At 47.0% G+C, this 15865-nt stretch overlaps 2 protein-coding genes across 26 annotated transcripts in view; both read left to right on the top strand.

Moving 5' to 3' along the window:
- Positions 1-126: 126 nt before the first annotated feature.
- MPST (mercaptopyruvate sulfurtransferase) lies at positions 127-2981 on the top strand. 2 transcript variants are annotated; one of them, NM_001277377.2, is made up of 3 exons: positions 127-182; positions 777-1410; positions 1957-2981. In NM_001277377.2, exons 2-3 carry the CDS (start codon positions 816-818, stop codon positions 2253-2255), a joined length of 894 nt encoding a protein of 297 aa, NP_001264306.1. In that variant the 5' UTR covers positions 127-182; positions 777-815; the 3' UTR covers positions 2256-2981. The 2 variants fall into 2 exon arrangements, with proteins under 2 accessions (NP_001264306.1, XP_015140825.2); XM_015285339.4 differs by having other exon boundaries at positions 127-570; positions 1957-2970.
- A 6693-nt stretch (positions 2982-9674) lies between these two features.
- The window catches only part of KCTD17 (potassium channel tetramerization domain containing 17), a 53389-nt gene continuing 47198 nt past the window's right edge, over positions 9675-15865 (top strand). For 12 of the 24 annotated variants that reach the window (XM_040656277.2, XM_040656272.2, XM_040656270.2 and 9 more), the window contains exons 1-7: positions 9675-9778; positions 10418-10546; positions 11268-11340; positions 11914-12022; positions 13771-13862; positions 14863-14958; positions 15293-15418. In XM_040656277.2, coding sequence (XP_040512211.1) covers positions 9717-9778; positions 10418-10546; positions 11268-11340; positions 11914-12022; positions 13771-13862; positions 14863-14958; positions 15293-15418 — 687 coding nt within the window. In that variant the 5' untranslated portion in view covers positions 9675-9716. Of the gene's footprint in view, positions 9779-10417; positions 10547-11104; positions 11341-11913; positions 12023-13770; positions 13863-14862; positions 14959-15292; positions 15419-15865 lie in introns of those variants that run through there. The other 12 variants (XM_040656280.2, XM_040656279.2, XM_040656310.2 and 9 more) reach the window with 2 other exon arrangements.

The following is a 15865-nucleotide window of genomic DNA, read 5'->3' as shown; positions in this document are numbered from 1 at the left end:
ATCAGCCCGCACGGGGAGGGAGCGAGGCCCACCCTTCCACACACACACACACACACACACACACAAAATGGCGGCACGGGGGCGGGCGGCACCGCCCCGCTGGGAGTGTCCCGGCTCCCGCCCCCTGAAGCGGCGTAGGCCACGGCTGTTGGGAAGCTGCTCGGCAGAGGCCCGGCACAGAGGTACAGGGCCTTGTGCATTCACCCTCTGTGCGCGGAGTGCTCGGGGCGGTTGGCATCAGGGCGATAGGTGCTGCGGGCTGTCTTCGGCACAGGACCGGTCTCGTCAGGGTTCTGGGACTGCCTTGCTCCCTTGGTGCTGCTGTCAGTGCTGGATGTGAAGGGCCCTGGGCATAGCTGCTCTGCTTGGTGCAAGGCTTGTGTTTAGCTCTGTGAGACTCTTTATCCCCAGGGCTGGAGCATTGTGCCAGGAGAGGTTCGGGTTGGATATTAAGAAAGATTTCTTCTCAGGAAGAGTGGTGCTGCAGTGGCACAGGCTGCACAGGGAGGTGGTGGAGTCACTGTCCCTGGAGGTGTTCCAGAGCCGTGTGGATGTGGCACTGAGGACATGGTCAGTGGGCATGGTGGGGGTGGGCTGGTGGTTGGACCTGGTGATCTTAGAGGTTTTTCCCAACCTTAATGATTCTATGATTGCAAACTTATCACTGTAGACTTAGCTAGCATCTCAGTGCATACGTGGGGCTTTGGTACCTAAATATGTCTTTGGTTGCTTTTTGTGAGGCTGGCCTCTAATTTGTAGCTTTCTTGTTTTTGCAGGCAGGTGTCTCAGGTAGTCTCAGCCAGGATTTGGGAGCAATGTCGCAACAGCTCCTCTACCGTGCTCTGGTCTCTGCAAAATGGCTTTCAGAAGCCATCAAGTCCAAGCAAACTGGACAGGCCTTGAAGGTTGTGGATGCATCCTGGTATTTGCCAAAGATGAAGCGTGACCCGAAACAGGAGTTTGAGGAGCGCCATATCCCTGGTGCAGTTTTCTTTGACATTGACCAGTGCAGTGATCGTACTTCACCTTATGATCACATGATGCCTAAGGCCAATGAGTTTGCTGAGTATGTGGGGAAGCTGGGTGTGGGGAACGATTCCCACGTTGTGGTGTATGATGGCAGCGACCAAGGGCTCTTCTCAGCACCACGAGTGTGGTGGATGTTCCGGGTCTTTGGACATGAAGCAGTTTCCCTTCTAGATGGTGGCCTGAAGAACTGGCTGCGAGAAGGATTTCCACTGAGCTCTGGGAAAACCCAGGTAGCTCCGTCTGATTTCCATGCCACCTTGGACAAGTGCATGGTGAAAACCTACGAGGACATTTTAGATAACTTGGATTCCCATCGCTTCCAAGTCGTGGATGCGCGCGTTGAAGGACGGTTCCGGGGAATAGAGCCAGAGCCCCGAGATGGTAATGTGCCTGCACAGATACGGGCGTAGTGAGCCAGGGTAGTAGGGGAACTTAAGGTGTTCTAAGTTTGACTCCTGTTGAGGTAGGGATGGGATATATTGTTCTCTTTTATGGGGTAGTACTTGAAACAATGTATTCACTTGTTCTCTTTGCCCTTTGGCTGGCTGCTGTTCTTCGAAAACTTCAGAGTGGGGAAGCTCTGGTTTTTGTTGGTTGGTTGGTTGGTTTTGTTTTTGTTTTTCTTGAAGGGCTGGGATGAGGAAAGCAGTTCTCATACACCTCAAAGACACTGGTCCTCCTCCTCCATTGGAAGAGCATGTGGAAGTGCTTCAATGAGAGACTGCAGCATGGGTTTCTCTGATGGAGGGAAGATGTGGAGGGAATTGAGAGAAAGAACAGAACTTTAACAAAAATTGATGTTATGTTTTTTGTTTAAACAAAGTACATTAAACAGTAAATACCCCTTGTAAAATACAGAATGAGTTTTGCAGTACAATCCTCCCAAGCTCTAGATGTTAATTCCTGTGTGTGCTGCTTTTCTTTCAGGAATTGAGCCTGGTCATATCCCTGGCTCCCTGAACATGCCCTTCACCAGTTTCCTCACGGAGTCTGGATTAGAGAAGACCCCAGAGCAGATCAGAAGTCTGTTCCAAGAGAAGAAAGTGGACCTCTCAAAGCCTCTGGTAGCTACGTGTGGCTCTGGAGTCACTGCCTGCCATGTGGCTCTGGGGGCATACCTCTGTGGCAAACCAGATGTTGCCGTGTACGATGGCGCCTGGGTGGAATGGTACATGAGGGCACAGCCTGAAAATATTATTTCTGAGGGAAAGGGGAAGACTGTGTAATGAGCTGCTTCACCTCTTAGTCGTACAGATAATCTGCCTTGAAACGGGATTTGGGAAAAGATGAGTATATATGTTCCTGGTTAAGTGTAATAGGTGAAGGTGTTGGGGAACACATATTGACACATGGTGCTTCTCACTTTTGCCTTCTCTGACCCTCTGGGAGCATAAAGATGACCTGACCAGCCTGCTCTTGGTGACCATGCATGAGCAGGTGGGTTGTCTGAGATGATCTCCAGAGCTCTCTTTCAACCTCAACCATTCTGTGGATCTGTGACCTCTTTGCAGTTTCATATGGAGAGAGCACTGGTGGCAGTGTGAGAATGTTACTGGGTCAGGCCAAGCTTGTGACTCAAGACATTCACCATGTTTAGTCATAGGATGGTCATATTTGTATAGCTGTGCCTCATGGTCTTACTCTCTGCCTCTGTCCTAGAAACCAGCCATACATATCAGGGCTGTTTTGGGTGAGAAGCCCAGGGAAAAAAAAAATAAAGATTTTAAAGGAGGAAGCGTGGCTTCCAAATTGGCACTCAACAAGGTTAGAGATTTAGTTTGCATTTCTTCTTGTGTTTGGAGTCTTAAATGCAGCGTGTATATTCAGCCAATTTTGTACCCCCATTGCTCAAAATTACCCCCCTTAAAAAATAAAAGTAATAATAATAATAAAAAGATTCTGGAATTTAAAAAAGAGCAAATAAACATTTGTTTCAAGGTCTTTCTGCTGAATGGAGCTTATCTAAGTGTTGCTTGGATGAATTATTTCCAGGAAATTGTCTAGATTATTCACATGGGGTGTTTCCTTCTTCAGTGAGTAGAGCTACTTTTCTTACACTCAAGGAGCTCTTTGGACCTGCAAAGATAATGGTGTGCCTCTCTCTTGGGTCTTTTTGACACCTCCCTCCTTACAGTCCTTGCTTGTTTGTTTTTTTGGTTTTAAACTCCATGTTAGTCCCAGTTCTGTTGCTCAAAGACTGAATGTCAGTTCTTATAGTGGAAAAATGGACTGTATGGGTGTCACATTCTGTCAGTGGAACGTGAGGGGGAGGGAAAGAGTGACCAGATTTACTCTTTTCAATAAGTGTTCCCATTGTTTCCATGGGACTTACCATGTAACCTTAAAAAACAGTGCAACTCTAACCTTCAGCAGTTTAGCACAAAATGGCAAGATTCTTTCTTTTGGAATGACCATTGTGACCATTTGAAAGCTGAAATACCCCTAGGTAACCCTGCCCATGTTCAACAATTTGTTTTACCTTGGATTTTCTCCCTTCTTAAAAAAAAAAAAGAAAGAAAGCCTGCACCTTTTGTGGCTCACTGGTAATTTAGTTAATGAGGTTATGTTCTGGGGCGTGCAGCAACATGTGCCTGTTGATATCAGAGATGATGTGATCATGCTTTCTAGTGAATACTTAGAGTCACAGACTTGCAGGGTTCCTACCAAGGCACTGAATCCAGCAGCTGGGTGCACTTCCATTGGAGAAGGTTTATTCTCCATCTGCATTGGCTGTAGCCCTGGCTTATGTGGACACAGGCTCCATTTTTGTGGATCTCCTCTGGAGTAAAGAATTGTGCTGTTCAGATGATTCCTTCCTTTTTCCTCCCCACCTGCTCACACATACATTATGGCCCTTTTCCACCACTCTGCCCCCCACTCCCACTTCCAGTGATTGAAAACATTAAATTTCCTTGGTTGCATTTTGTCTAGCAACTCAGCTCCTTAGGGTCTTGGGGCTGACACTGCAGTAAGCACTGAGTATACAGAGTGCATGGGAGACTGAAACAAGTGACTTTTAAGGAGGCAGAGCAAGTCACAGATTAGAATAAAACAATAAAGCTTTATATTGGCCAGCTTCCATTTAGCTCTTTGGGATTAAACTTCCCGAAAGAGCTTCCTTTTGCGAGTTGCATCACATCTTGAAAATTGTGAGGGCTTACCATCCTGGATCAGCTCCTGGTCTAATTGGCTGTTTAATTTTATTCTTCCTGCTAGGGAAAGATTTTCTACTCCCATGCTTTATGGATTTCCCCACCCATCTAATTGCTCTGTTTGCAAAGGCTGGTAGCAACACTTTGCTTTAATCCAAGTGGGGTAATTTTCTAGCAACTGTTTCCTGCAGGAGAAAAGGGAGGAACTGGTCCACATGTCATGTAGGACATCTGATGCTTTTTCTAACTGATGGCACTTGAAAAAGGCTTCTTAAGCTGAAGTATGGTATCGGGATAAAAATGGAAGGATAAGCACTGGTGTGGATCAGCTGGTAGGTTCTAAACTCTCTGCAGATGGGCCTTCCAATGTGAACAAGAAGAACCCTGCTTTTTAAGACACCTTAAATATATTTGAACAGACAGCATTGTCTAATATGTGATCCTATAAGAGGACGTGGCCTCTGACATCTTTTCAGGGTTTTTAGCTTTTCACTCCACCAGCCAAGCTTACCTTTGGTAAGTCGTTAAGGTTTAACTTTCTGGGTGTGGTGAGGAGGTGTGCAAGATTTTGTCAATATGTACAGATGGGCAAACAGGAGTACTGTGCCTGCCCTGCTTCTCCATGAAAATTCATTTCTTAGTGAAAATGAATGCGTTCTTTCAGTGTTCATTGTTTACAGTAGATGCAGGGGGCTAGCTTTGTCTTTTGTCCTTTCAGAGTATCCAGCACACTGCTGTGCTGCCCTTGTTTCTTTCTGGGACACAGCAGTCCTTGGTGTTAGTGGGAATCTCTCTGCTTCCTCTTGATCCTGACTTTCTTTCCTCTATAATGCATGTCAGGCAGAGGTATCTGGTGCAGCCCAGCAAGTCACCTGGAGATGACAAAATGAAAGATTTCCTTCTCCCCATGCTCTGTGTTTTGACTGTGTGACTGCATGGCATCCAGCAGGGCCCTTCCCCTCTCTGGTAAGTGTGCCAAGACTTGCAGAACTCAACTGCTCTTTTCCCTGCTGCCTTTAGAATTACAAAATCTTCTCAGCAGTTTTTACGCTTCCCAGCTTTCAGCAAATCTTTTACCAAGCACTTAGCTTTGCTTTGATTTCCCCTCTTAGGAGAATGGAGAACTTCCTCCCCACACCAAGATATTTTGTGTTTTTGGTGTATGCCCTGTTACATCATATACCAAAAATCTGTCCCAGACAGTCTTCTGATATTTTCCCTCCCTTTAGCTGAGATCTGTTCTCACACTGCAAAGAACTTTGTGGGAACATTGTGGGAACTGAGACTAAGTTTTCAAAGCCTGGAAACTGCAAAAACCTATTTTGAGCCATAACAGATGCTGCTGGACATATGGAACAGCTGAGGGGACTTGCACCAGGACTAAAAATGTTCTGCAGATCTTTATGTCTCTGTCTCGGTGGGTGGGTTTCCTATAGAATTGGAAGCAGGGAAGAAGTGGAGACGAGTGCATATCACTAATGTTTATAACTCTCCTCTGGAGATTTTGCTATTGGGAAAGAGGAATAGCATATCTTGGGTAACATAGCATTCCTGGTGGAAGAGAAGTAGCCTAAAAATCAACACTGATGTGGGAAGAGGGTCATATTGACCTGTGGCTAACTTCAGGCTTGAGCTTTTCCAGCTCCATATAAAGCTGAGAATTTGAGGTCAATATCTAAACGCTTAATTGGTGTATTTTACTATCTGTAATGTTTTTACAGACAGTAAAAGCAGGTTGGAACTTGTGAACAAACAGTCTGGTCAATAAATAACCCTGTCCCTCTTTCAGAGCACAGCTCAGCTTTGAGTATTTGAGTATCCCCAGCCCTGCAGGGATGAGACCATGGTGGCAATGGCTTGGGTCTGCTCTGAACCTGGCAATGTAGTGGTGTGCACATTATGTGAAGCAGTAGCAATGGAGAGGGAGAGGAAGCACTGCAACTGCTTGGTAAGTCCACTCGTGCATCTGAATTGAGTGGGAAAGGAAAATCATAGAACCACAGAATCATTAAGGTTGGGAAAGACCACTAAGATCACCTGGTCCAACCGCCAGCCATCTCCACCATGCCCACTGACCATGTCCACACGGCTCTGGAACACCTCCAGGGACGGTGACTGCACCACCTCCCTGTGCAGCCTGTGCCACTGCAGCACTGCTCTTTCTGGGAAGAAATTTTTCCTAATATCCAACCTGAACTTCTCCTGTCACAGCTTAAGATCATTCCTTCTCATCCTATTACCATGGAGAAGAGGCCAACCTCCACCTTGCTATAGCTTCCTTTCAGGTCATGAGAGTGATAAGCTGACTCTCCTATTCTCCAGACTCAACAACCCCAGCTCACTCAGCCGCTCCCCATCAGACTTGTGCTCCAGACCCCTCACAGCTCCATTGCCCTTCTCTGGACACGCTCCAGGACCTCAATGTGTTTCTTGTATGGAAGGGCTCAAAACTGAACACAGTACTTGAGGTACAGCCTTACCAGTGCCAATTACAGAGGGACAGTCACCTCTCTTCTCCTGCTGACTGTGATATTTCTGGTACAAGCCATGATGCCATTGGTCTCCTTTGCCACCTGGGCACACTGCTAGCTCGTATTCAGATGGCTGTTGACTAGTAACTCCAGATCCTTTACCTCCAATCAGCTTTCCAGCCACTTTGCTCCAGTCCTGTAATGTTGCATGATGTTGTGGCCAAAGTGCAGGACCTGGCACTTGGTCTTGCTGAGGCTCATAAAATTGGCCTCTGTCCATTGATCCAGCCTATCCAGTTCTCTGTAGGACCATCTGCATACTCACTGAGGGTGCACTCAGTTGCCTTGTCCAGATAGTCAATAAAGCTCTTAAACAGGGCCAGCCCCAATACTTACCACTGGGCAATACCACTTGTGACTGGTAATCATCTGCATTTAACTACAAAATGCCGAAGAAAGGGCATTGCTGTCCTCCTACAATTCCACATCATTGTGCAGCTTATGTTTTGACCACAGGTCTGGCCATATACAATATCCTGCTGTCCCTGCATTTCCCTCTCAATCCCTTTTTCCCAGTTCTGGTGTCAGCCATTCTGTCACACATAGAGTTTCTCCTCACCTTCCAGGAACATGACTGTGTCCCTCACATGCACCTCCTGCTCCATTTCATCACACATTTGCAACAAAGCTCCACCTTTTATAGGGATTAAGCATGAACAGTTCTCTAACAACAATCTTACAGTCTCATGTTCCTCACCTGTCTTCTTTCTCCCTGCCCCCTTCTTCCTTCCCTGCTTCTGTGCAATCCTGCTGCATTACTTCACACTTGACTTCCCTGTGGGCCATTTGTTCCCCCACAAACTTTCCCAAATCTCAAAGCAACACCACTGTCTCTTCCTACACCACTATTTCTTCCCACTAATGACCACTGCATGAGTGACAGTAATTACTGTTACCTGTAGAGGTTTGAGGTTTGGTCCTCCCATCTCTTCTGGTCCTAACGCACAACTAGGTGCTATTTACATGCTATTCTGTGCACAGGTACATTGCTCACAGGAACTGGAGAAAGATCAGCTTGCCTGCATGCTACGGAACCTTTCTCTTCCTGGTCCAACATGCCTGGCTCAGCTGGCAGTCAAACTGATTCTTCTGTTCACAAGTGAACTGTCTTCCTCTTATCAGCATGCCCCATGCAGGGATTTTCCTTTGCCCAATTTGCTGTGGGCTTAATGGCAAATATCAGTGTTACGTGCCCTCCACCACAGAGAAGAGATGGTTTCTTCTCCAGTGCCTCATGCCACAGTGTGTTCATTAACTAAATGATCATGCAGATTGAAACCCAGATGTGTTTGCAGTCTGTCTGAGTGGTGACACTGCCTATGCCGACACACAAGGATTTCTTCTCCCACTGATGCTCCAAAACTCAACAGTTCCTAAGAGCAGCTCCACAGATTCAGTGATGCATTGCATGCGATATACCCAGCTGGACTCTTCAGGCTGTGATGTATGTGTACTGAATACTGCAGTGTCTGCAGCTTTTAACAGCAGGTCTGCTGGCTGCTGAACAAAAAATCTCTCAGTTTACCCCTTCCCATTTTACCTTTGTCCTTGTTCAGACCCACTACCTATCCATACAGTGGCTGCCCAGCTCTCCCTGCCCCTGCTCTGTCTGTGCAACTGGTCCCGTCCCCGTGATCAGCTTTGTGTTCAGTGGGGCTGTATGGCATTGCATACTCATGTTGCTCTCTATAAGCTCTTGCTTGCTGCTGTCTCTGACTCTGTGCAAATATCTTGCATGTAGTTACCACCAAAGCAGGAAGAGCAGCCATTTATTATTTGAATTTATTTCTCTTCTGTTCTATTGCTTAATTTTAATGGACCTTAAGAAGGGCAGCTCAGAACTATATCCAGTGATGATGTGCAAATCAGGCTTTTATGTAGCCCACCCCAACTACTCATTATAGCATTTCAGCTGGTAACTCACCCTGGACTGTCTTCTTCCTAAAAGAGATTTTCACTTACAATGAGAAACTCCCTGGCCTGAGGGAGTTCCAGTAAAGCTCAAATTGTATATTGCAGAAAACAAGTGGTGGGGTTGTTGTACCTTGACCTCTTTTCTTACTTACATGTTACTACTTCAGATTGAACTACTTGCCTTTCACCCCATTGCCCTGGGGTGAGCAAATGTTGGCTACAGATGGCAACTAGCATTGATGGAAGAAGGTGTGCTCTGAATACAGGCCATTCCTGACCCATGAGCAGCATTGGCATGGGAGAGGTTGGAGAGGAAGGCATAAAAAAAAAGGAATTGGATCCAAAATGGAGAGAGAGACTGAGGGGCTGTGAAACAGGCTTGGAGGAAAGGAAGGCAGGTTGAACCCTTGATAGAAAAAGGAACAACACAAAGGCAGGGCAGATGTATCGGAGGGGAAGATAAGGGGCAGTAGGCTGCCACCTTCAACTGCTGCATTCATATCAGGGAGCCACAGTCCTCCTTCTCTGTGTCTGCTGCAGCTGTGGGTTGAGCTGACAGGATCTCATATTCTTAACACACCAGAGTGTAATGCAAAGCTCTCAGATATGCCATGGCTTGTCTCAGAGCCAGAGGTAGGAAGGAAACAGTCTCACAGCCCAGAGCTGTGTTGTACTGTCTGATGCTTCAGCCCAGGTTGGTGACAGTCTGAGCATCCTTGATGTCTTCTGCTGCTCAGTGGAGAGTGGCCCAGGGGCTGGGAACTAATTTATTAATGGACCTGCTCAATGCAAATAGGAAAAAAAAAAATTAACCTCTCTCTATTAATGGTCACTATAGAGCTGGGAAGCTCTTGATAGAAATTAAAGGAGATCTAAAGTTATTTGAATTTACACCCTGCAGCAGCTGATTCATTCCTGTGCTTAAATTAGCTGGAGGTCAGCAATTTCAAAACCTTTTCCTTGTTACCCTCTCTTCCCCCCCTCCCCTTTGCGTTCCTCCACAGAAGGAGCGAAGTACAGTTATACCATCATTGTCAAAGAGAATTCTGGGTAATTTGGGGGAAGGGTGACGCTACGCTCATGTTCTGTGATGATAAAAAAGGAGAGATTTTTAACCAAAAGAAAAGAGAGAATGAAGAAAAGACAAGAAATGTGAGTAAAATATGATCTTTTAATTTTTCCGCTCTCTTCCCCCCAGCAACCCCTGGGTGAAAGAACACAGTGTCTGCAGGGCACAGTGGTGTTCCTACGGTGCTGCATTGCCTTGGCAAGGAGGAGCCACAGAGTTGCTTTAGGTGAAGGAAGACTTTGGGCCACATTCAGGTGAAACATCGGCCTTTCCTTTCCATCCCCAACGTGCCTGAGCTGCTGGCAAGCACAGCTGTGTTTAAGAGGGAGAGGGAAAAGCAGAGCTGCTGGAGAAAGAACTTATTCAGGTCATGTCCATGCCAAGAAGTGCATTTGAACAGAGTCCCATGGGTATGAGCTGCCGAGCTCCATGCTTGACTTGGCAGGAGGAGTGGCAGAGGCAGGGCTGCACTCAGCAAGGAGCAATTGGCACACTGGTATCAGCATGTGGTATGCCTGGGGCTGAGGTAAAGATCCATGCAGAGCAGGGTTAAAATCTGAGCTCTCTGCAGCCAAGACAGCATCAGAGCTGGGAAATAGTCAGTGGTCTCTGGAATGGTTTGTGATGGTAGGACCATACCAGGGGGGAGGGAGAAGGGGAACACTCGCTGAATCAGCGACTCTTCTGCATCAGAAGAAAAATTATTCCTGCCCCCCTGCCAGCACTTCATGCAGATCCAAGATACCGTTCCCAGAAGAGTCCCTACATATGTTAGCAAGAAGACAACTGTCTGCACATTTTCCAGCAAGAACAGCGTGGCAACTGATGCAGCACTGTGCTGTGAGCCTGGGGTAATGTATCTCCTGAAGGGAAAGCTGTGGAGTGCAGTGCTGATGGGCTTAATCTGCTGACTGCCAGAGATCAGAGACCTTCTTTCTGACTCCAGGGACGCCTGCGTGCAAGATCCACGACTCAAAGCAAGCAAATGATTAGCTGTGGTGTCAGGATAATGTATTACAGCATCCCCTTTCGTGGGGACAGCAGGCTGGAAAAACTACAGTTCCCAGCACCCTTTTGTGCATGTCCCTGAAACTACAGTTCCCAGAACCTTTTCATGAGCCGGGGAGGGTGTACATGGAAGTAATTGCTGAGGAGTTTTGCATCACACCCCATACTGTCAAAGCGCTGGACAGCCCTCGGTTAGTGAAAACCGAAATGGAGGAAAAGCCAGGGAGCATTGAGACTGTGGTTTTGCCCACCCCTAATAACTGCAGCACAGGGCATACTTCTCCCCCTGGGGTCTCCCTGGGCAGATGCAGGGAGGATTCTTGCCCCGAAGGGAAACACGGCTGCTGCGGAAGGAGAGCAGACAAACTACAGATCCCAGCATTCCCTAGCAGGCAGCACCTGCGGCTGTCCCTGCATGCCAGGGGGGATGAGGATGTGGATGGAGGGCGGGGAAGAGATGAAGGGTGCTGTGGGGCTACGCTGCGGCTGGGACCCACCCCCCATTGATGCCCAGGCCAAGTGGGTGAGGCTCAATGTGGGGGGCACCGTCTTCCTCACCACCAGGCAGACCCTGTGCCGGGAGCAGAAATCTTTCCTGTGTCGCTTGTGCCAGGGCGAGGAGCTGCAGTCGGACCGGGTAAGGCAGCTGCATTGCCTCCTGCACCATGCCCCTCTGAGCACGGGGAGGGCTGCAGGGCTACAGGGCTGGAGCCAGACCCCAACAGCTGTAGGAGTAACCCAGAGAAAAAAATACCTTCAATTTATCTCCTCCTCCCAGGAAGAATTTTCTCTTGTCAGATACTTCCTGGCTGTGCTGTAGCCCAGCAACTGATTTCCCCACCTGGGGAATAGCAAGGCCATGTCCCCTACACCCCTGCTGCTCCATCACCCCAGATACCCTGGGGGTACCTCCCAGATGTACCTGCCTGACTCAACATTTTTCCCCATGAGGGATCTCTGCTCCCTCACCCTGGGCCTGTATGCATGGTTGCAGGAGCCTAAGGTCAGTTTTATTGATTTTCTTAGCTGGGTTGGTCCGTGCTGAGATGGACATTCTGAGTGCAGTAATGCAGGAGTTAAAATCTGAGTGAAGCAGTCTTGGCTATGGTCTACTATACATATAGTATATCTCAGGAGAGTGAATTGCAGATGGGTGCAGGTCAAGATGCCCCACACTTTTTTCACCTCATGGTCTACCTCTTGTTGCTAGGATGAGACTGGTGCATACCTAATAGACCGGGACCCTACTTACTTTGGACCCATCCTGAATTTCCTCCGTCATGGGAAGCTGGTCCTGGATAAAGATATGGCTGAAGAAGGTGAGTCTTGGAGCTCAGAATCTTCCCACTTAACCACTGCTGGAGCAGCACAGCAGGATTTGTAGTTGACCTCCTTACCTTTCGTTATCCTTCTGAAGATTGGTGTGGAAGATTTGAGAAGGCCATCCTTGCAGTTCTTGGAAAGCATGTTTCCTTCACTAAGTGGGAATGGAGCAGGTGGAGAAGGCATCCTGCATGTATTTAGTCTTTATGGCTGTTAGTTGTGCAGAGGTGTGACTGAGATGGAAGCAGACTAGGTCTCTCATCCTTGATAAACTGTTTTATTACCTGTTCCTGCTACACTTTTAACCAGGCTTTGTGACTGAGGTTTGTGCTAATGACTGAGTGTTTCTAATTAGGAGTGAAAACCCAGAAGACCAAACAGACCAACTGACTGTAATAAACCCCATAATTAATCAGTGACATGTAATGTATGCTAATAGTGCTCTGATGGGTTGTGGACTGCAGCAATTCCAGTGGAGCAAGCCAAACAAACCAATCCCTCATTTGATGTTGACAGGGAGTCCAATAGGATAACTCAGTAACATCATCATGGTGTTACGAGCCAGTGATCCCCAATGCCTCATTATTTTTTGGATGTTAGGGACTAACAAGCAGCCAATTTCAGAGACAGGCTGTGCTGTCCAGCCCTTGCCAAGCACAGTTTCTGCAGCTTCATTAGCCTCCTTGACTCTCTTACAGATTTTTACCAAGGAGTGTTTTATTCAGAATCAGTTTATGAGTTATAATGCAAAAAATATATCTAAGAAATAGTACAAAATTGTAATAAACATGATTCAGAGATGTTCCTTACTTATCACTGATTGTCACCCTCGTGTCAGACAGAGTTCAGCCAAGGCTTTTAATACCAGATCTGAAACGTAAACAGGAGTCTTGTTCTGTTCACAGCTTCTTTTTGCTCCTGCCACAAGACAGGCTGGCATGTAACCAACCTGTTAGAGGGTTCATGGCTGAATGGCTGAATGAGGGACTCTGAGTGGATCTGAGTTCTCGAGTGGAGAAGCCGTACCAGCATCATCTGCACGCTGATCTGGGTACACATGAATGTTGGCTCCTGGCCTCCTTCCCCTCACTAGCCCACTGAGAACCCACCTCCCTTTCCCTGATGGCTTGTTAGCAAGTAGGAGTGTCTCAGGAGAGGTGAAGGATGCAGACACCATGCAGAAAAATCAAAACAGTTCTCTATTTGCCTGCTTTGTGATGAAGCATAGGTGAGAGAACCAAAGGTTGAAGTTACATGGGGATGCAATTCTCACAGGCCCAGGAGGTAGGATGGAATTTTCTTTTGCTGGAAAATCAGAACAAACTGTGGCTCTCTGCCTTCCAAAGAGGGCTGAAACAAAGTGATAACTAGAGGTCACTGAGAGCATGGATCCTACATTTATTCTCCTTGGCCTGTAATCTGAAAGTCGATTTTGTACTCTCAGGGAAATCTTCCTCTTCCCTGGGAATATAGTAGCAGACCTTGGCACCAACCTTTGCTGTTTCATGTAGTAGTAGGCAGCATAAAGAAATTGGGGTGAACAGTAAAACCCAACATGAGAGCCAGTGCTCAATTCTCCGCAGTAAAGGTTTCAAACAACAGGAACCTGTTAAAGTTCTGAGCAAGGCTTGAGTATCATTTTATCCAAGGGACATAACCTTGGGTAGTGTACTTAGAGTTGTTGTTTTGGCTTGCAAAACAATCTGGCTGTTAACTTCGTGGTTTCTCTGCCATTCTTTCTTAGGGGTCCTGGAAGAAGCAGAGTTCTATAACATCGGCCCTTTAATCCGGATAATTAAGGATCGTCTAGAGGAGAAGGACTACACAGTGGCTCAGGTATGGTGAGAAATGGCAAACAAAGATAGTGAAGGAAGGAAGAAATGCTGAAAGGGAGAAGAAAATCTAAAGGGAGAGCAGATGCGGGAGAGGCAGCAAGGAGTGGAAAGAAGCAACTAATTAGAGTTTACGTGCTAATCTCTGTTCAGCAAAATCTTGCCTGGGGAGAAACTAACACCAATTTAGTCACAATAAACATGTTCCACATTTGTTTTGCAGCTCCAGAGGTAATGCTGGATGTAGCCTCTGAAACAAAATTGGCTTCTGGAAGAAGCCTGCTAGTTGCTGTGGTTGGTGACCCTGAACACAGCAGGGGGGGTTAAAACTAGATCATTATGGTCCTTTTCAACCCAGGCCATTCTATGATTCTATGATTCTGTGTTTGTGGTAAGAGAAGAGGTGTGGGAAGGAGTACTCTGGTATGGGGAGTTCTGAGAGTGTAATCACAGTGAAGAATATGGGGATACTTCTAGAGAAACCTGAAGGGAGCAGGTGAAGAAATGTCTGTAGAAGAGAAATGCAGAACATGAAGCACAAGGAATCAATCCTGTGGCACAATCACAGCTTGTCTTGGCTGATAACCTTTTCAAAACTGTCTTCTGGGGATCTTGACTGATATCTCACTTTTCATCATGTCTGCCTTAGGATGTAAGACTTCAGCAATGCAACCACTTTGTGCTTGCAAAACCCCATCAACATTTGTGGCATTTGCATAAATGACTTTGTAATGACAAATGCAAACTCCCTGTTGGAAAGAGGAGGACACTGAAAGAAGCTCTCAGCTCAGTCCCTTCTCTCAAAAAGTGAGAGCACTGTTCTTGCTCCCCAAAATAGCACAGTACAGGCTTGGTTGTGATTTCTACCCCATCTTGAATCTTGGACATGGTGAGAAGTATAGGTCTGTAAAGAAGAGGTGTTACCTCTTCGTTCTGCAGGTGGGCAATGGCCTTTAGCATTTGACCTCTGTCAACATTCTTGTCTGCAATTTTTTTTCTGTCAGGTGCCTCCTAAACATGTCTACCGTGTGCTACAGTGCCAGGAAGAGGAGCTCACTCAAATGGTTTCCACTATGTCCGATGGATGGCGCTTTGAGCAGGTATGGGGAGGATAGAAGAGGAGGGTGAGGAGTTGTCTTTTGGAATACAGATGGATGGCTGTATGGATATCATACAGCCCCCAGGCAAGGCATCTTCCCTAGCTGAGAATATTGGATCAGTTGATGGTGCTGTCACACCTACCATCTCTCGCCTCTTCTCTTGAAGCTTAGAGGACACTTCCTGTTCTCTGCACTTGCTCAGTCTAGTTATAAGGCCTTTCTACTGGGGGCAGGGACTGGAGCCCTGCTGTGTGGCAGGCTTCCTCCCTTACTTCCTAGGTGAAGTGGAAGTTTGCAGTAACATGTTTGTTATCATTTCTTTTGTCTTCTTCAGCTTGTGAACATTGGCTCGTACTACAACTATGGGAATGAGGATCAGACAGAGTTCCTGTGTGTGGTCTCCAAGGAACTGTACAACTCTCCCAATGGTTTGAGCTCTGAGTCCAGCCACAAAGCCAAGGTGAGACCAACTTCACTATGGCCTTTCTCGTATTGCTTATGAAACAGTTTGCTCTTGTTCACCCCCTCTTCCTTTTTTCTCTCCACTGTGACCAGGGAGCACTCAGTAGTGAAACAGGTGGTGATATACAGGGGCTTTTCGTGGTGTTCAGTGCCATGACATTACACCAATGGCCCAAAACAAGGAATGTGTGTGTTCCAAGTGGGGATCTCTAGTTGTGTGTGGCAAATAGCTTTACCAAGTGACCCTGGCACTACTCATGCTTCTCTAAAATCCCCCTCATACCTCCTCATGACCATGCTGTGTGTGTGTCACTCAACCATTAGGCTGTGATTTCCCCAAAGTTTCTACAGCATTCTCATTCCTTATTGAGTCCCATCTAAGAGACAGGAGGTCACTTTCTCCCCTTTGGAGCGAAGGACAGGAAAATGTGATGTTGCACAACGT

This window comes from Gallus gallus, chromosome 1, assembly GCF_016699485.2.
Source record: "Gallus gallus isolate bGalGal1 chromosome 1, bGalGal1.mat.broiler.GRCg7b, whole genome shotgun sequence".
Classification (NCBI taxonomy): Eukaryota; Metazoa; Chordata; class Aves; order Galliformes; family Phasianidae; genus Gallus; species Gallus gallus.
Note: the sequence above shows the minus strand (reverse complement) of the source record. Positions and strands in the feature narration are given on the sequence as shown.